The sequence below is a fragment of the Carassius carassius genome, chromosome 33 (assembly GCF_963082965.1).
Source record: "Carassius carassius chromosome 33, fCarCar2.1, whole genome shotgun sequence".
Lineage (NCBI taxonomy): Eukaryota > Metazoa > Chordata > Actinopteri > Cypriniformes > Cyprinidae > Carassius > Carassius carassius.
This window is the reverse complement of record NC_081787.1, coordinates 3012055-3039938: the sequence shown is the minus strand read 5'-3', so window position 1 is coordinate 3039938 and position 27884 is coordinate 3012055. Positions and strand designations below refer to the sequence as shown.

The 27884-nt window shown below is 36.0% G+C and overlaps 1 protein-coding gene across 2 annotated transcripts in view; it reads left to right on the top strand.

Moving 5' to 3' along the window:
• htr4 (5-hydroxytryptamine receptor 4) overlaps nt 1–27884 on the top strand; it is a 102489-nt gene that overhangs the window by 61412 nt on the left and 13193 nt on the right. Inside the window, exons 5-7 of one of the 2 annotated variants that reach the window (XM_059521306.1) lie at nt 4051–4204; nt 9087–9643; nt 25512–25596. In XM_059521306.1, coding sequence (XP_059377289.1) covers nt 4051–4204; nt 9087–9643; nt 25512–25575 — 775 coding nt within the window. In that variant the 3' untranslated portion in view covers nt 25576–25596. The remainder of the gene's footprint in view (nt 1–4050; nt 4205–9086; nt 9644–25511; nt 25597–27884) is intronic. The other variant, XM_059521305.1, reaches the window with a different exon arrangement.

Here is a 27884-nt window from a genome sequence, read left to right as displayed (position 1 = left end):
AAAATAAAGGTTGTTCATCCCTCGCCTCTGGCACTATGTAAGTCAGGGCTGCTACTGTTCATTGGAACTGATGTTGTCTCAAGCCTGTCTGCGATTGCTTTCATCTCTTTAGATACCGCTTACAGGTGCTACAGTGAAAAATCAATATGCTGGTTCAGCACGTAGACAGAAGTGATTCTGTGACATGCATCTTTGACAGGGCTGTAGTTGGCATAAGCACCAAGAGACCAAGGCTGAGAATTACGAGTCTTCCTGCTAGAATTCTTCACAGTAGACTGGATCTAGGTGTGAAAGGCCGAGTGGTTGTAATGTGTTTATCACTCGCTAATATTAGCCAGAGACTGAAAATATAAGGGCTAGATCCCTGAGGACATCTTAGGCATGTGATAATTTTAATGAGCATCTTGCATATTGTTCATTATGCACTAAAGCAATTGCTGTAATTGTGTCACCTCATTTTAATTATGTTTCGTTTTATTAACACTGGCTAAAGTAAATGCATCCAGAACAATGAGAGAACATTAAGCCCATTGTCCTTATGCGTAGCCTTAGCTATGCTGTCCCAGGTCAGCTGTTTAGAGAAATGGGAATACTATTGTGGACCAAATTGATCTAATTCAAATCAGGCATTATGTAATTAAACAAAGAGAAGCTGCCGTGTACAACCTTCAAAGACAGACGTCTTGGGAAAAGTTGCAGATCAATAAAAAACTAAGTGAACTGCACTACTGTTCAAAACTTTGGGGTCACTATTTTTACTTTATGTATTTATTTATTTCTTATATTTGCGTTCTCATGCAGCCCGTCTGCTGTTTTTGTTTCGTTTGTTGTTTCGTCTGTAGTAAAGTTTCACAAAGCTAAAGTCAGATAATTCTTTTTATTGCTTCAAATTTCAAAAGTACACAATCTAATTTAAAACGAAAACTGCTCATGTTGCATGTATGCAGAATCTCTGTTTGACTCGTGATTAAAATGCAGTGGTTGTCTCGAGTTTTAAATGAAAAGAGTGCAGGCACTTAGTTTGTTTATTATTATTTTCTTTGTATTATTTATTTAGTTCGTTTAGAATTTGTTTTTAAAGTTCAGTTTAGTTTTGTCATTTGACATATTTCAATTTCTCAAACAAAAAGCTTTTTGTCTGAGAAGTAGTAGTTGGGCATCTTTTTATACATTTTTTTTTATCGTATTATGAAACAAGTATCATGAACCAGTTCGCATCATGAGTTGAAAGACTCGTTACATCCCTAAAAGTAGTCTCAGCCTCAGACCCATGGACCGTTGGCTAAACATCTGATGTATATGGGACACAAAGTGGAAATATTTCAGGAGTGTCGAAGTCATCAGTGGATTGTATATAATCTTTAAAATATGTCCATGAGTTTTACACACCAGTCTGTTATTGTGGCAACATGTCCACGCCTCGAAACTTAACGATGACCGAAACAAACTGTGATTGGTTGTTTGACATGTCAGTCAAACGGACTCATGGGCGGGCCTTGGCCAATGAAAGCTGCCGTTGATAATATTACTGTTGCTACCGTATTTTTGATTAAATAAATATAGCATTGGTGAACATAAGAGACTTTTTCAAAAAACATAAAAAAAAAACATCTTTCCGACCCCAAACATTTGAACAGTAAAACACAGAACCATAAAACTTATTTTACTGACCCGACTCTGACCCGAAAATGACCAGATGTGCAATTCGGAAAGAGTCCAGTGCTGGATTGCAGCAGAGAGTCGTCTGACACAAGCTGGGAATGATTTAAGACTGTGAGCAATGCTTGCTCAGTGCTTCAGACCCGCTAACAAATTCTTCCTCTCGCTGCTGCAAATCTCCAAAGCCCTAACCTTTCCAAATTAGTTACAGAAGAATGATATGTGAGTCCCATTCAAACGCCCCCATACAAAGAGTCAATAAATTGCATCAGGATGTTATTTGGGGACCTAACGTAGGCATTTTAGTGGCGTTATGCTGTCAATTAGACACAACAGATGACTCAGAACACCTGTTGTGTTTCCAGCTAGGTGAAATGTGTTAACTTTGCGCCACCAAATGGTATAATAAAAACAGGCTTTCAGAATCTGGACAAGTCTTCATGCCTTCAAGCCAAACAAAACCCAAAGTCTGACCTGTAGGGGCAGAGGCCATATTGATACATGGGGGTGGAGCATGTCAGAGCTCTAAACATGCTGTGGTGAACACTTGGGTGGGTTAGCAGATTCCATGGCCGGAGGCATGTATGTAAACAGGAACCTCGACACACACAGACTGAAGCTTTTACACATCTGGGTCAAAGAGAGAGAAAAAGAGAGACCTGTCTCATTTATTCGACGGGATTGTAAGTAAAATCTGTCCTCTGTGGCTTTCCCTCAACCCTTTCTTTCACTCTTTGAGATAGCAGACCACTCCAAACACGCATCCTTGACAGCCACAATGCACAAAATGTCCATCTCACGACATGCTGTAGATGGCAAAGTGTGAGGTTTTTCGTGATGGTAAGTGAAGGGTTGGTCCTTAAATCTTCAATTGTTCAACAAGTCAGGGATTATTTCTATCAAACAAAAATAGTTGAACTTTTGAACTTTAGTAGTTGAAAACAATTTATAGCACTAGCCATGTGTTTCTTTGGAGGCTTTTTTGTGCAGTTACAGTTTTTATGCACTTTTATGACACTTTTGTGAGTCACCAAATTATATCTTAGTGCAGGTCAAGGATTACTTCACCTTTTACATCTTTATTTTTCCTCTCTCAAACTAAAAGTACACTGTGTTAACTGAGTGCCATTCATTTAACAGTCAAGAGTTTTCTGTTTTCCTGACCTTATGGTTTTCTACATAGTCAACTTAGGTATTGCTTGCAGAAAAAAAATGATAATAGAGCTTCGCAAATAATTTCTATATAACAAAAATAATAATGCATGTTTCTTGAACAGCAAACCAGCATATTATAATGATTCCAGAAGGATCATGTGACACTGAAGACTGGAGTAATGATGCTGAAAATACAGCTTTGATCACAGGAATACATTTAATTTTTAACGATGTATTCTCATAGATGACTAAAAAGTTTTTTTTTTTTTAAATTGTAAAAATATTTTACAATATTACTATTTACACTGTATTTCTGATAAAATAAATGAAGCCTTAGTAAGGGGAAGAGACTTATTTCAAAAGCATTAAAAATATTACCAGCCAAACTGTTGAATGGTAGTGAATCTATACATAGTAATTCATTTCAGTTTTCAATCAAGTTCACATACTTGTTTCTCTGGCTACAGCTACAAGCGTACAGCCAGTTTGAAATGTGTGTTCAGTGTCAGAATGACTGTTTTTGTTTTGGTCTGTGTGACTCCGCCCACTGCCAGTTTAAACAAGAGTATTTCAACACCTTGGCATATTCTACCTGACTCAAAAAGCCTCAGCATCTATCTAAAAGCTCTGTGACCAGAGGAATATTAAGAAACGGTTAAAACATTTAGCAAGTTCCAGTTTTAGGCTCATCGCCTTCCATTATCAGTTATGCTCATTCCTGTTGCATGTCCTCAATCTGGCAACCTGCGTAAGTGTCAAGTCTGAGAAACAACTCTCTCCAATATTTTGAATTTGGACTGCACTACCCATTTCAACTGCTACTATAGCTGTCAATATAACATGCTTCACCTTTAATGTCAGCATTTAATGTCAGCATTTAAAGCTTTAATGTCATTTAACCAACAACCTTGAGCTGATCAGAACAGCAGATCAGAAAGCTCTAACAGCTTGACAGAATATGAGTCTTCCAGATGCTGGATAGGTTGACATTTTGTCAGTCAGGGCCACTTGCAGGTCATCATCCTTCAGGTTTTTCAAGGTTCTTGTCATTCACATGCATATTGAAAATGCATTTTCCAAGAAAATATATACCTGTGGTTGCATATTAATATTTTAGCAACATTTATATGCAATTAACAATATTTCTGTACAATTATTTAATCTTAATTATTTTTTAATGTACTACTGTATATGGCTGGACAAATGAAGAATATTCAATATTACCTTTCCTTCCAGGTACTATGCCATCTGTTGCCAGCCGCTGGTTTACAGCAATAAGATGACACCGCTGAGAGTGGCTCTAATGATCGGAGGATGCTGGATTATCCCAACCGTTATTTCCTTCCTACCCATAATGCAAGGCTGGAACAGTATTGGAATAGATGATTTGGTGAGTCACATCTATCAGGTGGTCGACTGTTTGTGCTGATAAGGTCCGTGAAGGCAGTCTGACTTTGATTCATGTAATAATGATGTTTCTTTGATTCTCTCTCACCTTGCAATCAGGGCAAGTGTAGATTATTAAAATGCTTTATAAAAAAGTGCAGGGAGTGATTAAAGGGAAACTTGTGATGTGTGTAAAGTCTTTTCAGGCATTTAGATGCCTTCTCTGCTTTTTATACATTTTACAAAAGGCAATTATGCATCCATGCAAAGAAGCCAAGCCACTGTCGATGTTTCTAGGAAAGCAATTGCCACATGTAGAGGCTCTCATAAAGCCCAGCTTTAAAGGGGTGGGATGATTGAGGAGAAAATGAAATGCCACAGTCTCAGGTGGGGAGCTTAATCTAATACTTAACAACAAAAACAGACAAAAATGGCCCTGGGTGTAGACTGAAGCACCAAAATTTGTGCTAGGTTCACTTATTTACACGTTAGCACCATTTCAACATTTCTGTGGATAGAAGTTTACAGCATTTCACAACTATTACACTGAAATAACACAATTTGAAAGTTAAGAATTTTAAGACATAAATAATAGTATTGTAACTTGCAGTGTAAAATAACAATTATTAGGTCTATAATAAATAAATACTATTTTTTTTATTTTTCAATTGTGATATACAACAATATATTTATTTCTTCATTTTTAAAATTAGAGTTAAACCAATATAAAAAATAAAAATGTGCCCTAGGTTATATAATTTTAAAATATAAGCAATCAAAATAAAACCTACTAAAAACAATATATTTATTTTTAATATGTGTTTACTTATAATATCAGGCTATACTTCAAGCGACATATTTTAGATCTAAGGGGTTCAGTTTGCAAAAAAGCTTGGGAATCCCTGAGCTAATTTATCTAAGAAATAATTGAGACTTGAAGTAGTTTTCTCCGCCAAAGTTTGTAGCTTCCCTCAAACTGAAATTTCAAGAAAAAAATAAAAATAAAATAATATATATATATATATATATATAAGTTGTTCAGGTTTGGGGTCAGTAGAATTTGTGTGTTTCTCTTCTGCTTACTAAGGCTGCATTTATTTGATAAAAAATACAATAAAAATGTAATATGCTTATTTGCTGCTCAAGAAACATGTCTGATTATTATCAGTGTTAAAAACAGTTGTGCTGCTCAATATTTTTGTGAAAAATATGGTGCCTTTTTTTCTTCTTTGATGAATATAAAGATGAAAATAGCAGCATTTATTTGAAATAATATTTTGTAACATTATTCATGTCTTTACTGCCACTTTTGGTATCAATAATGCATGCTTGCTGAATAAAAGTAAAAACTTCTTTCAAAAATAAAAAAATCATACCCCCCCCAAACATTTGCAAGCACAGTTGGAGAAAGACAGACTGCAAATGATGTCTTTAATGTCTTTACTGCCTCTGTAATTTTCCTCAGACAAACTGGCAGCATCCATAAGAGAGTGACGTCACTGTCTGTTCACACTATATAGATTTAATGAGTTGAATGTACCTGTCACTCCCATGTCAAAGGTCATGGTTTGAATGTGTCATCAAACCCTGAATAACTTTTCGAAATCTTTCCACACTAGAGGACGTCATGCATCAAAGGCTGAATTTAATTCTAGAGTGCAATTAATTTACTAGTTACAAACTTAATATAGTGCCTTACGTCACAAGATTTGAATGTCAAGCATGTTTTATTAATATGAAGTGCTGAGAGACTTTCAATAGTGTATTTTAGGAGCAAAATATTAACAGACTCATGCCCTCTAGCGGAGGTCTCGTCCACATCTGAAGGCAGGTGCGGACTGGCCATCGGGAGCACCGGGACATTTCCCGGTGTCCTGACGGTCATTGTGGCCTGCTGGCTGCCGCTGTGCCGTCGATCAGGCTGACGTGCAATAGGCTGGTATGCAACTGCAAATTAATTGACGGTCTTATGAAAGTACGAATCATATATATATATATATATATATATATATATATATTACAAATGTATATAATGATAGATGTTTTAAAAGAGCATCTTAATGACAAACTAGCACACTGTTTTACATATGAAGATAGTGTTTTTTTAGTGCCAAAATTGACCAGAAATTGATTTTCCATTTCTAGCCTACAATATGTAGCCTAGTGTACAATGCTTATTTATTTTGAAGGTGACGAAGGAAGTAACAGTAGCACTAGTGCTGTTAGTACTCCTGCTGTTGAACAAGAGAGGGTGGACAGTTCAGCTTTTGAGTCAGAGCAGGAACCTTCAGGTAAAGTTTAAGCTATTAGCAAAACTAAACATGCTAGCTATACTCTTAAAAATATGTGCTTTTATGATTTCTAAGGTCATCAGTAGTAGGATTGTGATCATTGGGTCATACAATTGATGGCTGCATAATTAATATAGATTATTGAAAGTGCTTATTTCATATTGCAGAGAAACTCAATGTGCAGAGTGAGAGAGAGGGGGATTAAGGGAAAGATGATAAAGACAGTGAATGCCTTGATACTTCATTTGATTATTTTGCCCCTCCACAGTCTAAGGATTTTGATTAATTTTTTAAGTATAACCCAATTCAGACAACTGAAAGAGCCAAAGAGTTTAGCAGTCTGGTGGACACATGAATAATTTGGTGGTGGCTGCAGAAACAGAGTGTCACGTACGGGAACACAGGAGACGGAAGATCCAAGTGCAGTGTGGTTTATTAAGGGTAATCCAAATCAGAGTCAAAAACAAGCCAGGGTCGTAACCAACATCAACTCAAACAGAAACAAACAAACAAACAAACAGGAACAAGAACAGGAACTCAAGGACTAGAAAACGCGAGGAAACTAGGTGACGGAAAGTAAGGACTCCATAAAGACAATAGGAAACAGACCGGATTATATAGGCAGGGTAATGACTATCAAGTGAAGACACCTGAGTGCAATTAACAGGAGTGCAATTACTGTGATGAAGGGACAAGGCTTTGTGGGAATTGTAGTGCCTGCGGTGAGGTGCCTATGGGGAAGTGAGACCACTAGTGGACACCCAGGGAAACAGAGACCCGACAGCGTGACACAGAGGTGACCTGGGGTGGAGTCAAATTCCCGGCCTGATTTACTGTCCCAGTCCGCCACTGTCTGAAGGCGCTTGTGTTTTGTGAGTAGTCACCTCTGCTCTTAAAACGTCTCCTCACATGACTGTTCCCTGAAGCCAAAGACACGTGGGGTTGAATATTAATGAACAGACACAGAGGGAGAAGCTGCTGAGGACTGAAAACCAGTGAAAGAACATTCCACACTTTAAAAATGAAAGTTCTTTATTGGAATCTGTGATAGAACCTTAAACATTTCATATCACAAAAGGTTCTGTATTGTGAAACAAGTCTTTTAGAATTTTTTTTTTTTAAAATCAAGTCACCTTTATTTATATAACTCTTTATACAATACAGAAACACTTTAGTTTGAGTCCATTTCAGACACTGTATTAACTATAAGTAACTTTGTAACAACATGTCAACCAGCAGTCATTAGAGTATTAGTAGGTAATTACAGTATATCGGGCATGAAATCCAAACTTTCACCCAAATATGTCTCGACTTCAAATATGGATCATTTGTAACTGGAACATGTAAGTAGTAGCAGCTTTGCATGGCTGCTCGCTGTGACGTTAACCTAGATAAGTGTTTGTGTGGGGTGTGGAAGCTATTAGAGCGCTACTTCACGGCGCCAGCGATCACTGCACATATTTTCCTGATAACAGAAACAAAAAAACATAATCTTTGCTCATGCAGATAAGAGTATGACATAATTCGAAACTGTACTTAGTAGAACAGAATGAGGTAGTAGTAGAATGTAGAAGTGTGAGGCTGAAAGCCGGTGAAGTGAAAGGAGGCCGCTGAACGAGCGTGACACACGGCTCGAAAGCAGCGGAGCTTTTATTACGCCACAGTAAACCGCTTCTGCTCCTTCCGGTCGTGCATATGTGAAATAAAAGCAGTGTTGTTTTATCATACTAGATACATTTGAAAGTTCTGTTATAATGCTACTCTGAGCGGTCGTCACCGGTTTATTAAAACGGACAACATATTAAAGAGTCTTTGGTGTTTCCATGTTTTCTACAAAACAGAACCGGAAATCGAGGGGTTATGATGTCATTGGCAGGCCACACAATGACACTATGGACACGGTCTGTGTCACTAGTTAAAATTGCTTATTTCTCTGGATTTAAACATTCTTAAGAACATTTGGGATAATGTAAGTACACAAGTCAGCAAAATAAATAACACTGTCCTAGTGTATCGTACACAGAGATGTATAAAGTACTAGAGACCCAGACTTGAGTAAAAGTACAAGTGCTCTTTAAAAAAAATGACTTGAGTAGAAGTTGAAGTGCTCTTTAAGCACCACACTTAAGTAGAAGTACTAAAGTATTCAACATTTTTTGAACTTAAGTATTGCAAGTAGTCTATTTGAAAATTTACTACTCAAGTACTGAAAGTAAAAGTACAAGTATTGTGTTATGTAGTTATTAAAGAAAGTAGTCAAAAGTTTGAACATATTGTTTTTACTATTTCAAATGGTTAACCTAAAGGACAATCACAATTCCTTTGACTGTAACTTTTTGTAAACAAAAACAGATTAAAGGGTTAGTTCGCCCAATTTGCAAAATGATGTCATTAATAACTTACCCTCATGTTGTTTCAAACCCGTAAGACCTCTGTTCATCTTCGGAACACAGTTTAAGATTTTTGATTTAGTCCGAGAGCTCTCAGTCCCTCCATTGAAACTGTGTGTACGTTATACTGTCCATGTCCAGAAAGGTAAGAAAAAGTGTTTAGTGTTTGTGAAATCTGAATGTGTCAACATCCCTCTCTTGACAGATAGAGAAGCGGAAGTTCTCTGGCAACTCCACAGTGTGTGTGTTTATGGTGAACAAGCCATATGCGCTGACCTGCTCAGTCGTGGCCTTCTACGTACCGCTGATCCTGATGGTGCTGGCGTACCAGCGCATCTACATCACGGCGCGAGCACACGCTCGACAGATCAGCATGCTGCAGCGCGCCGGAGGAGCAGGGAATGCGGATAGCGCGGACCACCAACGCAACCACCGCATGCGCACGGAGACCAAGGCGGCCAAGACTCTGTGCATCATCATGGGCTGCTTCTGCCTGTGCTGGGCCCCTTTCTTCATCACAAATGTGGTGGACCCCTTCATAGACTACAGTGTTCCTGAGCAGCTGTGGGCGGCCTGCCTCTGGCTGGGCTACATCAACTCCATGCTCAACCCCATCCTTTATGCCTTCCTCAACAAGTCCTTTCGCCGTGCCTTCCTCATCATCCTCTGCTGCGGACACAAGCGCTACCGCCGACCTTCCATCCTGGGCCCTGTACCGACCTGCGCGGCCACGCAGATCAACGGCTCCACACACGTCCTGAAGTAAGTGAGAGAAGCATTACATTTATCACCATCTCTCTTTTATAGTGTGGTTAAGATGAAAATATGCGTGAAGCGAGGATAGATTATGGCCAGTAACATTACAATCCAGTGTTAATCTCATCATCAAAATCAACCCAGACTCATTGAAAATATATGCTTGTGCCAATGTTTCTGCAACATGATATTACATACCGTACTGCATGTTTTGCAGCATTTTCAAAGTGAAATCTCCAGTGCTTAAACATGCATTTACTACGTGACAATGGCTATGACTTATTACATTTGTAGGGGCACGTATTGCGGTGTTTTTACTGTTTTTGCATTGTGACTGCTGTTTTCTTTGATGAAGCAAAAAAAAAAAAAAACCCGGTCAAGTGGAGACAGCAGGAGCAATCAAACTCTGCTTCAGACCAGGCAACTGAATCGAGTGTGAACGTACCCTTTAAGGGGTTCACTTCCAGGAATCTAGAAGACCTCTAGATTGATTCATTCTCATATACTAATGCTTTTGGTTGTTAGCTTGTTGTATTGACTTGTATTGAGCACCGGGCAGCAAAGCATAAGTCCATGTCTTGCTTTGTACACCTTTTACATTCACTGTCAGGTGTAATTTTCTTCCTTTGCACTATTTCATCTGACCTCTCTAGCTTGCTCACCTCCTTGACCTAACAGCATTTACTCAGAAAATAGCACACCATGAACATCTGTATGTTGAAGCTTCTGCTGTTATGTGTCACATAGGATCATAAAACCGAACTTTGGTCGTCTCAGACTACATGTTTCCTAGAACTCTTGTTTGCTAGAAGTCTTTAGCTCCCCATCTGCTTTATTATTAAACTATTCTCATAAACATCTTGACAGAGAAGAGGGATCGTTTCACTAATACAGACAGTTTTTTCTGTCCTACAAGATTGTGGTGTAAAGATTTTCCAAATGTCCATGTAGCCTATATCACAATATTCATACATATTTTTGCTGTTTTATGTAGGTATTCCATGTATTAAATTATTTTTATATTATTATTATGATTATTATTATTAATTTACAAGGGTCCATTTAGAATGTTTTTGGATCCCAAAATAGCATTTATGTCCATTTCCCACTTTCTCACTGACCCTAGACGTAAACAAGCCCTTTTTAAAGGAAAATCAAATTTGCTGAACATTAACTCACCCTCAGGCCATCCAAGATAAAGATTTTTTTTTAAGGTTTGTTTCGTCATCAGAACAAATTTAGAGAATTTAGCATCACATTATTTGTTCACCTTTGCAGTGAATGGGTGCCGTCAGAACAAGAGTTCAAACAGCTGATAAAAAAACATCACAATAATCCACAAGTTATCAACACCACTCCAGTCCATCAGTTAACATCTTGTGAACTGAAAAGCTGCTTGTTTGTAAGAAACAAATCCATCTTTAATGCAAACCATTGCTAAAAATGACTGCATTAATCCATAATAATGCTTCCTCCAGAGAAAGAGTCTGCCCCCTGTTCTCTTCACTAAATCCACAGATATATTGCTTTAGAACTTCTGTTTTGGACTGTTTTTACTTGTAAACGGTGCTTGATCTGTGCACATTTCTCTCCTGGTTCACTGTAAAAAGCTATATTATGCATAGCAGACTCTAATTTTTGCTGGAGTTTCTAGAAGATAATATTGAGATATTTGGGTATTTTTATATTAAACTCACCTGCAAACTATACCCTATTTGAACGGGGTAATGTATTATTTTGCTTCAAGATAAAAGTTCAAGGAAAATTTGATCCGTCATGATTTGACCCTTTAATGTAGGTTACATTGTTGGTTAGATGTTGGTGACAGCTCTGATGGAGGAGATGTGTAGATCAGAGGATGAGGCGTCAGTGGAGGACAGCTCTCTCAGGCTCTAAACACAACCTAGCATGTGATTTTTGATACAGCAAAGATTAAAGATTTAAGCCATCTGGTCAAATCCCACAAGGAAAATCTTGAATGCAAGGATCTGATTGTTGTTATTAATCTAAGCGGACATGGAAAAAAGACGTATATGTGCTGACTGAAGAGTGCATATAAAGACATTAATATGCTGTAACATTGTGTTGTTAAGCGGCACATAGTGGAAGTGTGAGAGAAACTGGGTTTTCATTTCAAAATATGATTTTTTTTTTTTGTGATAATACAATTTTTAAGGCAGATCTGGCATGGACAGTTAAATGTTTTTGCTGTAATCTTGCTAATTGTAATTGTGCTCCACAGATCCTACCTCTTCATTTGAATTACAGTATTTCAGAATAATGCTCACATTTATCAATGTGTTTTTAGTCTTTCACAATGATCTATTATCAGATATGTTTATTTGAATCGGTTATTGTGAATTTTTGTAATGCAGAACTTGAGCTTTACTTAATTCAAAGCAGTGATAAGAAAGCAAAAGCTGTTATCAATAATAGATGAATGATTTATTTGTTTAATAATTTATTGTTAGAGTTTGGTATTTTGTTTTTATGTAACAGTGCTTTTATGCATGGTTTGTTGGTGACATTTATTGGTAGGCCTGCTGGGAAGTGAAGAAAAACTTTTTACAGAGACAGAGATGTCAGCAGCTCAACTTTGTTCCACATTACTAGAGTTTGTCTCAGATTTCATTTGCTGGAAACTAAAAAAAAAAAAAAAAAAAAACACTGCCAGTTCCGTAAAATATGAAACAGGGAGGTCATTTCAAAACCTTAGATTTGAGTTTTTGTCAAGAAATTGATTTAAAAAAAACTGCCCAGATCCGCAGGCCAAAGTTTAATTTGGGTCTGTTTGGGTTTGGCCTCTTTCTTACAGTTCTGACAGTTTCTTTAGCGATGATAATAATGAGCACGCTGTGAATATTGGTGTGCTGTTTCTTTTCATTCTAATCATATGTTACAAGTCTTTTAAATCGCTCTCTCAAAAGAGATCTGTGGATTTTGTTTCCATGGAAACACCAATGGATTACCTCCATTTAGACAATGTCTTTGTATTTGTCCATCTCACTGTACACTTTGACATGGCGAGGCAGACATAATGCATTTGTTAATCTACAGTTTAGTTTTTGCATTTTAAAGAGGACGAGTGAAATGGAAGTTGTTCCCAGAAACATGTTTCAGATCAGAAAATTAAGCATTTTAGGTTTTCATTACATTATTTTCATGACAATTGCATACGTGCATTTACATATGTAATTAACATACTTTAATGTATCACAATCTCATTCGCTTTAATGGGCCAAAAATGTAATGAATGTTCAAATTGTGAAGCGATTGTAATTATGATTTAATGTACGAATTTGATTGCGATTATATACTGTCAGTGACTTTTTTATGTTTTTAAAAAGTCTCTTTTGCTCACCAATTCTGCATTTATTTTGTTCACAAATATAGGAAAAACAGTAAAACTGAATATGAAATATTAGTACATTTGAAAATAACTATTTTCTATTTGAAAAAACGTTAAAATTTAATTTTTTCCTGTGATGCAAATCTGTATTTTCAGCATCATCACTCCAGTCTTCAGTGTCACATGATCCTTCAGAAATCAGAATAATATGCTGATTTGATGCTCAAGAAACATTTATTTATTTTTTATCAATGTAGAAAGCCATTGTGCCACTTCATATTTTTGTGGAAACAATGATACATTTTTTCAGGACTTTTTGATGAATAGAAAGTTCAAATGAACAGCATTTATGATGCATCCTTCCTCCATAAACGTAGCCTATTCATATATATATATATACAGTATATATATACAGTATATTTAAAACAGAAATTAAATTTACTGACCCCAAACTTTTGGTTAATTGTGTATTAAATTTAAAAGCTGACTGTATTATGATTTTTTTCGCCTTTCAAATCTTTCAAATTTTCCTGATGAGTTAGATGGGGGGGGGTGTAATGTAAGTAATGTCACAATGAATCTTAATGGTCCTAAAACTGCCTTAATTTCTTTGTGCACAATATACTTTATATATTTTTTCTTTAGATTTTAAGGTAAAGTGTGAACGTTTCTTTGAGATATTTGCCCACACTATATGTATATCCAGAAAAGTACTTTGCCATTTCCTTTATCTGTGACTTTTTAGTTTGACATGTTCAGAATAATGTGTTTTGACAGTGTCCAGTGTCCTTTCTGCCCCAGGTCTCTCCATGACCACTCAGACCAAATGATTCCTGGGAATGAGACACAGTGCGCTGTCAACACTGTGAGTCTTAGAGGAACAGCAATTACTGAGTGGCATGTCACTGTCATTTACATGTCACAGCCGTCATGTCGCAATTTACTGCTATTTTCTTTCTCCTTGTCATTTTCTTGCATTCTCAGCCTCGATGAATTAAGGGTCCAAGTAGTTTTTTCCAAAGTTTTACACCAAAACAAATACACTGGCATCCAGAAGCTTGGGGTCAGTAAGATTTATAGTTGAAAGAAGACAGTAAAAACAGTAATTTTGCGAAATATTACAATGAAATATGCTGAAACAAAGTAGTGTATATAGTTTCTGAAGGATCATGACCCTGATAAATTCAGCTTTACATCACAGGAATAAATTACATTTAGCAATATACTGGAATAGAAAACTGTTATTTTAAATTATAAAAAAAATTCACAATATTACAGTTTTTACTGTATTTTTGATCAAATAAATGCAGCCTTAGTAAGCATAAGAGACTTAAAAAAAACTCTAAATCTTACTGATCCCATACTTTTGAAAGATAGGTTGAGAAATATAATTTAAACGATGCACATATATCTTCATGATTTTATTAAATATGAATCAAAAAGACGATTTTAGGGAGGATTACATATCTTTGGATTACTTGATCATCAAATCCATCTTCACATAAAAGCAGCTGTTTCAATTGCTTCATCAGCTACAAACAATGCAAACAGGATGTTCGCTCAAACTGGTGGAGACTGCTGGTCCACTACGAGACGTGTGAACTTAACAGCTTTTATTGTTCCAAACATCATCTTTTATCATTATAAAGTGAAAATCATTAATGCACCATTAAATAAACAAGTAAAGCAGTTCATATTATGTCAAATCAACCGCACTGAATGTCAGTTAACTGCATAAACTGTTCACTATCATGTTAAAACAACAAGATATCATAGCCTTCCAAAATACAAATAGACAGGATCAGAGACACTGGCTGTTCACCCGGCTTGAACATGAACCCACAGATGTTTGAAAGTCCTCAAAGGCCTCTCCACCACAGAAGTTGTTGTCTAAACATGTCCCACTGAAAGCGGGTCCAGATCAGGCTGTGCAAATGACCGTAAAGGCTCTTCAGTTTGTTCTACCGCCCTTTGTTTTTCACAGCCCTTTGGAAACCTGCCTGGGACATAAATCTTGGAACTGTTTCCAAATGGTGGGGCCGTCAACATGTTAATCTGGCTGATAAACATTGGAGTGAAGTATGCTGGGATCTCAGGGGCAGCTGCTTTGGAGAGCCGGAGACGCTGGAGGCAGGATCTGTGGGACACACCAGTGAGAGTTGAGGGATCCATGCAGATTAACACAGACAACACACATCTAAACACAGGCCTGCTGTCTTCCGTCTTAATTATGTAGTAATTAACCCACAGCTCAACATGGAGATGTTAAACTCATCTGGGTATTGAAGACTCCTCTGGGTTCTGTCTGAATGTCTTAGTGGTTAAAACACTGATTTAAGTCTCGCCTAAAAACTGATTGCTGTTAAAGGTCAGCACTTTAAGGTAAAAGGGTCAATGATGTAATGCTATTCAAAAATGCATTGAAAATTAATACAGACTGTGACTGGAAAACACATCTTATACTTCTTAAAGGAGCTATGTGGAGGTTTTTACTTAAAAAAAAATCTTTAAGATAGAGTTTTCATTTGTACATGTATGAGCCAACCATGATGTAAAATAAAGAATGCCACCTTGACTGTCCACCACGGTTGCCTCTATCAGCATGTAGGCTCAATTGTGTGTGGAGGAGTCGGGCCCGAATTAGCGCGAAAATTCACAAAATGTGACGCATTTGGCATGCAAATGGCACGCCAGCCATTATAGTAAGCAGCGGCAATAGTGTTTTCAAATGGACTCCGCGGATGGAAAGAAGCAACCAGCCTCCAGCACAATTCAGACACCCACGGACACTCCTCGTAAGTTAAAAAAAAAAAAGAGCGTGCGCACTGAGAATGAGCATGAGACTGGCTGCAGTTCCTCTAATGGCCACTGGTGTCAGTAACGGTTAGAAATTTCAGAACCTACGCAATGCTCCTTTAAAATTAAAATGGTTTTCATTTAAAAAATGTAATTAATTTTATTACATATCATTTTTTTTGTCTTGATCTTGTGGTGTCTTTATCCCTCTTTATCAACTGAACACATCCTTGGTGAATAAAGGTATTAATTTAAAGAAGAAAACAAAATACTGACCCCAAACATTTGAGCGGTAGTGTATATTGTAAAAAAAAAAAAAAATATTATTATTATTAATTATTAATTACATATATTATTCATATTATGGCCCAGAGATCACAACTATATAACCTCAAGAACACTCTGATATTTAGGATTAAAAAAAAAATAATAATTATATATATATATATATATATATATATACTCATTATTGCAGGATTTTTACATTTAAGAGAGTGAAACAAAACATTATTAGGTTGTTGAAAATTGCCACAATATTTTGTTATCTTAAACTCCCAAATCCTGCCGTTATGCAAGGATCCTCAACAGACATCGCATATTATTATGGATTACAATCTGAGGGGACTAGATATTCTTCTTCGTGTTCTAGAACGAAAAAAAAACCGACTTCTGTTTTCTATATACTGTACGTACAGTATGTATACATTAATTCTTTTTAATTTGTTTTGTGTTGTGGTTAATAATGGTTATCAGCTACATTACTTTAATGAATAATCAGTAGTTGTGTAGGTCAGACATTAATGATGCAGTGTTTCTTTTCAGTTTATTGCTTGTCCTGTGAGCTGTCATTGATTAATCGTTAGGGTTTAGTTTGTAAATCCTAGTATAACACTGTCAAATACAAAGTGCAGATATTGTGTATTGTCTTAATGTGAGAGCCTGTATATTTATATGATGTATAAAATCAATACTTTTCATTATTTATTTTATTTTTTTATTTAAAGGACCTCATATGTACAGTTCAGCTATTCACTTCATCTTCACTGCAGTGAAAGGAAAAGTTTCCAACAAAACTTTTTTTTCCCTCTTGAGTTATTCACCTTAAACTTGATTCCGTTGTTTAACTGATGAAGCACATGGAAAGCAGAGATATTCACTGAGTTGGCACTTGCTTTGGGAAACATGCACAGTCATGAATGCTTCGAAACGCTCCAGGGTCCTGATCTAACATTAGCACTATACTTGATCTAGTGGATTCATAATTGTTCTTTAAGTATGACTCTCTGAGGACAATGGCACAAAGACGCCTGATTCAAAACATCTTGCGGTGTTTGTGAGGGTGATCTTGTGGAGGCCGGGCAGAGAAGTATGTGTAATATCTGCTGTTCTTAAAAACTGTTTGTGTTGGGCTGAGGTCTCTGGCTCAAACAGCGAGGCATAAATCACCTCTATTAAGATTTATTTCTGAAATTATAGTTGGATAATGAGGAAGGCCAATCATTTCTGACAGACTGCGTCAAAAACTTCCATAAAATAAACATACTGAGCTATTATGTATGAGTCAGTGATGTGATGCTCATTTTGTATTTGTCTGGATTATTCAAAAACACATTGAAAAAAATATTCTGTTCACACAGACAGTTCAATACAGTCATCTTTTATGATGAACATGTTTTCAGTTTCTGAATAAGAGGTCATTTTTGGTATTTTTGGGGAGAATAGTGTATAAATATCTAAGTGGTGTAACTTGTGAGGTTTTGTAATATAAAATAATCTCACAAAAGGCTTAAATTCCTCAAAACAAAATTAATAAATAGGCATAACATGATATTTTATTTTTATTATTATTAGCATTATTATTTCTTTCAAAGTATGCATTAAAGCTAATTTCCCCCAAATATTAAATATTAGTAAATGAAAACCTTTTGTCTGCCAAATAATTGTCAGTATGGATAGACATAAGATATTTTAACTTATATGGTAAGAAAACGAACCTTAAGAATAGTTCAGGATTATGCATCATTAATATCTAGTAAATGATATGTATACATTTATTAATAATTAAGATTAATGAAATATTTTCCATGTACCCATAATACACTTCAATACTTCACACATATACCGATGGTTAGGTAGAGAGGTTTAGATAAATGGGTTTGAGTTACTAATAATCAACATTTAACCTGGTAAAAAACTTATTTAATGTTATCTTTGTTTTATTTCCTCTGCAACAACAATGTAAACTTTTATAAACATCCGTTTGGCCATTAACTTTTAAATACATCAGTATGCAAAAAAAATATGAGAGTTCTCGGCATAAAGACCCTCGGCTTGCAGATGGTCAATTAATATATATGAAACCAACATGAAAATAACTATATAATTCCTAATAACTTGGCACATGCATGCTTTTAAGAAGATTTCACCTTGCCAGTGTCCTGGACATCCTTATTTGCCATTGACCCATAAACACATTATGCACTCAGCACATTAGTGGTCTGAGAGAGATGAGGTCATTCAGCTGGATCTGTAATGAGGTCTGCGGAGGCATGAAACCTACATATTAGCAGTCTGCTGCTATTCACTTGAGATATCAATCTTTCAGATGTCTGAGGGCACATCACGATGAAGCAATCAGCAGATTTCAGTTTAAAGGTTATCTGCATCCTGAAAGATTAGTCCTATCCTTAACCTGACATCCCATCTAGACAAAACTAGACATATCTAGTTACAAACAGCAAAGCTGTTTACATTACAAGCTTGTGATGCATTGATTTTAACTTTAAATGTCACTTTGTATACTAAAACGGAGTGCTCTTCCTACCTAGAAAGGATAATTGGTATGTTCCAAACAATTGGTCCCATAATTCTAGTGTTGTTAGCTTAGCATTATGCTACTGCCAAGCTCAATTGGTAGCAGTTGTGAGTTGAATCTCCCATGCACTTCAGGTGAAGAACACTTCAAATGTAAGACAGCAAGGCAGCTAATTAAGTTTCAGTTTGGAGAAGCTTTGCCCTGTGCAAACTTTAGCACACAGTGTGCGTGCGAAGAAAACGTTAGCTTCGTAACACCCGGGTGGCGCTACTAAAACCAACAGAAGTTTTATGCGTTAGCTGTGCTTGAGCTGCAGTGATAGATGAGAGACAGATTACATGCATGTCTGCACTAATGAGTCCTGTCTGCAGTGATGGACGTGTGTTTCACAGCACAACACGAAGTCATGCCGATGACAGCCGGCTTTTGTGTGCATCATCAGCCATTCAGAAGCGAACTCAAAACTCGCTCTAATTGAGCATTACAATCAAACTAATGCTAGTTCAAACTCGTACTTCATATTTTAAAGTTATGATTCTTGTCTGCAGCTCCTATAAAACCGCCCAACTTGGAGTGTTTTTGCTTATACATTTTTTAACATTAATATTGAGGAATGAGCCATGGATTTTATGAAGAGAAATTGCTGAAGATTTGTTTTAAAATTTTTATGTAAGGATTAAGTAAAGACTTGTTCCGACCAAGAATAATAACTACAGGGCTGGTGCTGGCCAAATGGGTGCCCTAAGCAGGATTGTATTGTCGTGCACCCTTTGCTCAAATATGACAAAAAAAAGCACCTACTATAGTGGTCAAAATAGAACTTAGTAAAAAATACTAAAAAAAATTGTAAATAAATTACATTATTTACAGATTACAATTGTAGCTCTCAATATTCACCCATGGCAGCGGTTCCCAATTCCAGTCCTTGCATCCCCAGCTCTGCATATTTTGCAAGTCTCTTTTTGTTAACACACCTGATTCAGATAATCAGCTCATTAGAGGTGAGCTCCGTGCATGAACTGTGTTCCCATTGACATGGTCCCCGCACAGTGTTCATTGCTCCCTACTCCCTGAGCAAGGGAAACTGTTGAAGTTCACCTCAATTCGAAACAGTCATTCACGGATTTGCACTTTGCAACATCTTCACACACGGACAAGTGTGACATCACACACCTCGGTAAATAAATACAATTTAAATTTATGTCTTGCACACTTCAATGCACTTTGAATGAAACATATACAGTACGTTCGCTTCGAACTGCAATCATGGTGGAATATCCTGTGATGTCCACTTCGCAGGGCACTTAAGTTCGAATAGAACAACGTCTGAAGCAAAAGAGAAACATACAAAATACAGAGCAGTGGGGTGCGAGGTCTGGAATTGAGAACCGCTGACCTATGGCTATGGCTTTATTACGACTCTAATTTATTTTATAGTCTCAATCATTCAGAAATCATGTAAAAAGAAAAAAAAAGTAGTTTTACTCTGATAAAACTATGGTTTATTTTTTTTAAGGGTTGTGATGGCCACATGTTTTTTGTCGAAGAAATTATAAAGGCTGTGTCATCTATAGAAAAAAAAGGTGGCCAAAGATGAAAGATTAAGTGAATATTGAATTAAATGTTTGGTCAATAGCCTAAACAAGGATTTGATTGTCCTGTAAGTGTAATTGATTTTTGGTGTTATTCTTCTTAAAACCATGGATCATTTTCGTAAGGGAACCTGTAGATGCATTGGTGGTGGTGAAATTATTTCCGACACTCTTTATTAACAGCCAAAAAAGTTTCACAGAAATGTGCCTGAAAGTGATACAAGGGCCTTGTTTTTACCTAAAGGATTTGCAGTTTATTTTAATAAATATCAAAAATGTAAAAGCTGTGCATTATAGATGACACCTAGATGAACAGTTTTGTTTACTGATCATGTACTCTCTTTCTGGCCATCCAAGATGTAGATGAGTTTGTTTCTTCATCAGAAAAGATTTGGAGAAATGTAGCATTGCATCACTTGCTCAGCGATGGATCCTCTGCAGTGAATGGGTGCCGTCAGAATGAGAGTCCAAACAGCTGATAAAAACATCACAATAATCCACACCACTCCAGTCCATCAGTTAATGTCTTGTGAAGCTAAAAGATGTGTGTTTGGAAGAAACTAATCCATCATGACATTTTCAATTTAAACCATTGCTTCTGGCCAAAATATGAGTCTGTAATGCATAATAATACTTCCTCTAGTAAACAAGTCCATCTCCTGTTGTTCTCTCACATCAGAATTAAAGAACATATTTGTTTAGAGCTGTTTTGGATTCTTTAAGCTTGAATCTCTCCTGATTCAAGCAAGACAACTTTTTCACTGGATAAAACAATATTTTGGATTATGGCCTCAGATTTTAGCCAGAAGTGATGGTTTAAAGTTAAACCCCCCGAATGATGGATTTGTCTCTTACAAAAACACAGATTTTCACTTCACGAGATGTTAACTGATGGACTGGAGTGGTGTGGATTACTTGTGAATTATTGTAATGTTTTATCAGCTGTTTGGACTCTCATTCTGACGGCACCCATTCACTGCAGAGCATCCATTGATGATGTGAAGTGCAAGTGATGAAATGCTATCTGTGAAACTCCTCTACAATGGCCTGAGATTAATGACTACATTCTCAGTGAATTTTCTATTCCTATAAAGTCAGGTGTTTTCATCATTCATCAGCTGAAAAAATATATAAATAAATAAATCGCTCTTAAGGTGATTCAAGCAAAATCGTTTTTCTATGTTGTTATCATTATGATTGTAGTGTAGACTTGTCTATACTCAGAATTTTAACAATTATTACAGGGCGTTTAAAGTGCGTTAAGTACTTGAATTTGACATTTTTAAATTTAAGTCCTGGAAAACCCTTGAAAACAGCCATATTTAGGAAAAAGTAGTTGAAGAGTATGTTTAAAAATGTTTAAACATACATTTACAAGCTTGGAGCGCGTCTCCATCTCAGCCACTAGGGACACAAATTCTTCCTCTACATATACTGTCAATTTGGGTTGCTTAACATTTATCTGGGAAAACTGAGTGTATTATCTCACTAGATATATACCATAAATCATTTATAAAAGTATCCAAACGCAGGAGAATACATCAACATATTTCTATTGAGCCTATGTTATTTGCTGTACATCAAGATTTCAAAATAAAAGTTCAAACCCTCGCTCTGAGTTTGCATGTGGGAAAATATTAAGATAACATGGATTTAAACACCGTTGAACCATGCTGTAAAGTGAAGCATCGCCAGGATGTCGGTGCCCTCTTTAGCTATTTGTTATAATACTTAATGTACTTAAGTAGGTTATGTTCATATTATTTATAGGTATATTGCATATTTTTACAGTGATGTTCAGTAAACCCATGCGATACTTTATTTGAACCAATTATTATTGTCTCATTGCTAGTTTAATATATATATATATATGTCCACCGCTTGAGATGATTCCAGAGAACGCAGCTCCGACCACATCAAGCAAAAAAGAGGACAAGTTGATTATTGCTGTGGTGGGTTTGCAATAATCTATGATGTGTCTCTGTTTGCATACAGGGACATAAAAAAATTATAAAAATGATACGTGGAGCAAGGTGTCTGAGATTATTTATGTTCCTGTGAGCAGGGCGGGCAGAGCGATTTTTGACGCTCTCAACGGCGGCGGTCTGAACACACAGTATGTTGAAGCTTTTACTCTTGAGGTCAATCATATATTCATTAAAAATCACTTTGAATAAGCAAAGCGATAACTTTGCCATATTATCTTTTCAAGTTGCCTCAGCTATTGCATGCTTTGCATGTGCTGCACTTTATCTGTACTATTTTGGATTTATTAGTTTATTTATTAGAATTTGAAAGATAATAACAATACTGTGGTCTCTGAAGTCCTTGAAAACGAATAAAGTAGTGCTAGAAAAGTCCTTGAAAGTCCTGGGATTTCATTTAGCAGTTTCTTTACGAACCCTGTTATTAAAATCTTATTGGTTTTGCATTAGATGAAGTACTTTCCTGCTCTTGGCTCTGGATTTTGATGATAAGCATATGTTATCTCGCGTCTCACTCGGGACCGGATGTTTTCTTCAACAAACCTCAGATTGAAACACCACGCATATGTCAGCTCTTACCAGTGCACGGATGCAGGCGAGCAGCGCGCCTTGAGTGCTTTGCTCTTTGAAAATAAACTTCCTCGAAATGAAACAAGGACTGACAGGCAAATCAAACAAAATGCCCAGTGAGAAGGAAACAATATCTGTCATTTTAAGTGAGTTTTATTTTGATTGGTGCTGTCAGTGTGCTTGAGATTAACTGTATGCAACTTCACCAGACACGCTTTTAGAGTGAACGATTAAACCAATGTGGTAACAACACTAAGTTTGTCTGAATTTGGTAAATATTCGTATGGATTCTTGGATTTATTAATAAATATGATTTAGGAAAAGACCTTGACTGTGGTCACAATTCATCCAAAAATACAAACAAGAAAGACATGAATTATTTCAGAACCTGTTTAAGGACCCTTATTTGCATTAAGACTTTATTTGCATCACAATTAAGCCTAATTCCCATCGAATTCTCATTACCATTATGAGTTTTTGTTCCCATTATTGTTGAATAATTCTCATTGATGTCTCATTATGACGTACATTTTATTGTATACAATTATTCAATTTAGAATCCAAAAATAAAAGAGTATAACAAATATAACGTATGCAATGATTTAATAATTGTATGCAATAATTAAATTAAGAATAAAAAAATAGTAGAGCAAATACTTTTAAAATGTAAATGCTACTTATCAGTTGAAACAATAATAATAATGATAATAATTTTTTTGCACATTACTTTAATGAAAATATGGGGGAAGTGTAGTTAATTTGTCTTGAAAATAATATGACGATACATAAAATAGTTTTTTTTTTTACAGATAAAATATAATTTCTAAATGAATAACTTTTTTCCATATAGTTTTGAGGTGAAATAAGACATGCTCTTTAGTCTTGACAAGGTTTGTGAGATTCTCCCAAAAATGAAATGAATATCTACCACAGATTCCTAATGTTATTACAGTGTTATTATTTTAATATTTTTATTGTAATAATTATATGCAATTTATAATATTTATCTTGCATTTCTTTAAACATATAGCCATCTTTATAGTGTAAAGACAGTAAACTGAAGTTTAACAGAAGACGTGATGTCTGAGACGGAGAAATTCACCCACCGTTCACCCTTTACAGTTCTCATAATCATACTGGCGGTGTGCATCTGCCCACTTGTTATTACACCTGACTGAAGGTTTCTGCAGGGATAGTTGACTTGCACTTGTATTTATTGATGGCAGGCCTTTTTAAGGAGTGGGGTTAGGATTTCATTACAGAGATCAGTAAGTCTCCGCGTCAGCGCTGTTTGCTTTAACACACACATATAGAAATGCTGTCCTTATCGCCAGCTTGGAGATTGAATGTTGATCCGTAACCTTTATGAGAGGCGGCTCAGTGAGTCATGCAATCATTCTCGGGTCCACTGCGAGCATCTATGTTTGAGTAAATTATGTTATGAGCCTATTATGAAGCCAATAAAGAGGATATTTTAAGTGTCACCTACTTAAAACCAGGAAAAGAGCTGTTTAGGTGGTACATAAAAGCCACGGCAATCTGTCAACCCGGTGGCTCGTGAGTTTTGAAGTTCTCATTCGTTGAGAGATGTTTACTTTGCATGAAGTGGGATAAACTTATTGAGAGATACAGGAGCACTCAGATTCCTTGTGTACATTGAAAAAAGGTTCAGTGTTGACTTCATAAAGTTGTTTTCAGGGAAGCGGTGACGCATCAAAGTTGTCCCAGTTTGTTCATTGTCATGCCCAGCTCACATTGACAAATTTTCCTAATTATAACATATTTTTCTCTCTTTCTGCTCTTGTGTTTTCTGTCTCATATATAATCTCTCTCTCTCTCTCTCATTTTTAAGGCTCATATTCTGTACTTTAAGTTAGGTTTTTTAAAGTTACATTGTGAATTATTATTATTATTATTATTATAAGCTCTTATGCTCACCAAGGCGGCATTTATTTGATAAAAAATAGGGTAAGAACAGAAATATTCTGAAATATTATTACAATTTAAAATAACTTTTTACTGTTTGAATATATTTTCAAATGTAATTTATTCCTGTGATCCACAGCTGTATTTTCAGCATCATCACTCCAGTCTTCAGTGTCACATGATCCTTCAGAAATCATTCTAATATGCTGATTTGAAAATTTTGGTTCAAACAGTGATACATTTTTCTTCAGGATTCTTTGATGTTCAAAAGAGCAGCATTTGCCGTGAACACAAGTCTTCACTGCCACTTTTGATCAGTTTATTGTATTCCTGCTGACTGAAACTATTCATTTTTTTATAATTAAATGCAAACCACAAACCTTTGAATGCTATACGACCCAACTTTTCACAGACCGTTGTTATTTAGGGACCGTTCACACATGACAGACTGGAAAAGAGGTCAACGGTGTGCACTGGAACAGACAAAAAAAATACAAAATGCTGGAGTTTTGAGATTAAGAACAGTGTTCTGATTTAACACAATCTCAAAAATATAGAACCCATGGCTAGATATATAAAAACTAAGAGTTGCAAGCTGATGCAGAATGTTCAAATTCTAACTCGATTTCAAAGTAAATGCAGTCAAGCCTTATGTGTCTATAGATGACCATTGAACATTCTAATCCTCCCTCCTACACTGTTTCCTGTTGTTGTTTGAAAGTACAGTATTCAATGAACCAGTCAGGACTGAAATAACCAGCTTGTCCTCTTCTCTCCTCCTCTTCTCTCCTCCTGTTCTTCCTCTCTGTGTGCTTCCCCTGTCCTCCTCTTCTCCAAGCAGCGGCTGTTCCTCTGCCTCCAAACTGCTCCTCTGGTTCTGCAACACTAGGCCTGTTCCTGTCTAGTGCTGTGTGGGGAGTTTTCAAGTGAGTCCTTGTCACACTCACACACACTCTTTTCTTTCCTCGTCACTTCAAGGTTTCTTTCTGCACCTAACTTCACCTCATTTTTTCAGCATGCCATCTACATTTAAAAGGCTTAATGATTTGTAATGCGTGTGGCCTTTGTGTATTTGTAAATGCAGCTTCATTCTACATTAGGGTCGTCTTCATGCTTTAGTGAGACTGGAAAATAATGACGCTTTCATTATTTAGCTTTTTTGTTTACCATTGCCGGTGTTTCATTCAGAATTATTATATGCGTGGATCACAGTTACTAATAATGCAGCTCTGGTTATTATGCTCTTTATGCTACATTCAAAAGGTTGAAATAATAAAATCTCCATTAATTACTAAAGGTAAACATCACTTCTAATATTATTGATGCTGAGGGTTAGGCATTTGAACAAACTCCTAATGACACCTCAAAAGATATGAGACCTTGAACGTCTCTTGAGATGTGTTGCTTGTTGAGCACAGGTGTATTTTTCTAAGCATGATTATAGTTCAGTACTGTAAGTGCATGCTTTCGGTGTAAGACTTTTATTTGCACGGGAGAACGATGAAGAAACAATATCAGAACTGCCTGCATTACTGTAAAATAATAATTAGATGATCAGATTTTGAAGTTAGCACTATCTATTTTATTTTAGTCTTTTGTTTTAATGCCAGACTTCATTCATTTATTTATTGTAAATTATCTTCTTTGGTTTTGTGTATACCAAATTCAAATATGAAGAGTAAATGAGATGGAGTGCAATAATTAATTGACCTTTATTATTGTAAAATAATACAATGTTAAATAATAGTGAGTAAAACTTTACAACAGGGTTCAGTTTGTTGATATTAATTAATTATTAATTATTTCTACATATACACTACTATTTAAATGTTGTGGGTCAGTAAGATTTATTCATTTATATAATTATTAGAAATTTAATAAAAATACTTTTATTCCGCAAATATGCATTCATTTGATCAAAGGTGAGAGCTTTGAACGTTTTATTCATCAAAGAATCCTGAATAAAATATATTGTTGTTTCCACAAAAATATGAAGCAGCACAACAGTTTTCAACATTGATAATAATAATAATAATACAAATATATATTACAATGATTTAAAGTAACAATGCTGAAAATTTAGCTTTGCATAACAGGAATAAATTACATTTTAAAATAAAGTCAAATCGCAAACAGTTATTTTAAACTCTAATAATATGACTGTTTTTAAATAAGTTGTGATAATTTTAATTAAGGAACTTTCAAAAACTTTCAGTATTTTACATATTTAGTTGTAATATGTTAAAGTTTTTATGTTATATACATTTGTAATTGAACTAACAACGAACTGTATATTTATTAAATTCTTATTTAACTTAAAAACCTAGATTAATAAATGCTGTTAATATTGTTGCATACATTTGGTTTAATTCAAAATACTTTTATAATACTTTAATATTTTTTTCAATTTCCTGCTAAAAATACTATATTATAATCTACAGCCTGTCGTGATTTAAAAAGACTTTTAAATGACAATAAAAGAATTAGCTCACATCGCCCACCTCTATATCAAAGCATTAAAACAGATCTATTATGATTGAGGTTTTGTATGCTCATCGCTTGTTTCCATGAGACAGACTCCTGCTTTCCTTCTAATGAACACACACTCGTGGGAGCAGCAGGTGAAAAGCGCACTCCTCTCACAAAGGGTTTTAACCAAATCATCCTTTGCATATAATCTCGCGTTTTCATGCAGTGTTGATGCCTCATCGCCTCAGAAAGTTTTAGGCTTTCTTCTCAGTTCACAACATTCTAAAGATCAATAGGTGCCATAAATTGAGAAGGCTGCTTTAAAAGAGGAAGACGTGGGCAGCTGGTTCTGTGTTTGCATTAGACGTCATTATTATTCTGCATTGAGAGTGAATGATTTCCTCCCTGTGCTGGTGGAACTGACTTTGTTCGACGTGACGTGCACAAACGCACCTCAGAGGAGCGTCGCAGTGGGCCGCCGCTGAACCCACAACACACATCAACATTCTTCTAATTGTCTGGGCTGATGTATCCAGAGCTATGAAACATTCAAAGCATTGAACTTCTGGTACCTTGACTGTTATTATAGCAGATCAATGGCCAAGCAGCCCAGGTTACTGAAGACAAAGCATCTAAACCAGAGCAGAGAGACTATTGCGTCTAATAAGACGTTTGGCATGTGTTTTCAAGGATGATGTGGACATACAGTACTGTGTTGTTTGAGGACAGATGTGTCGGGGGACGT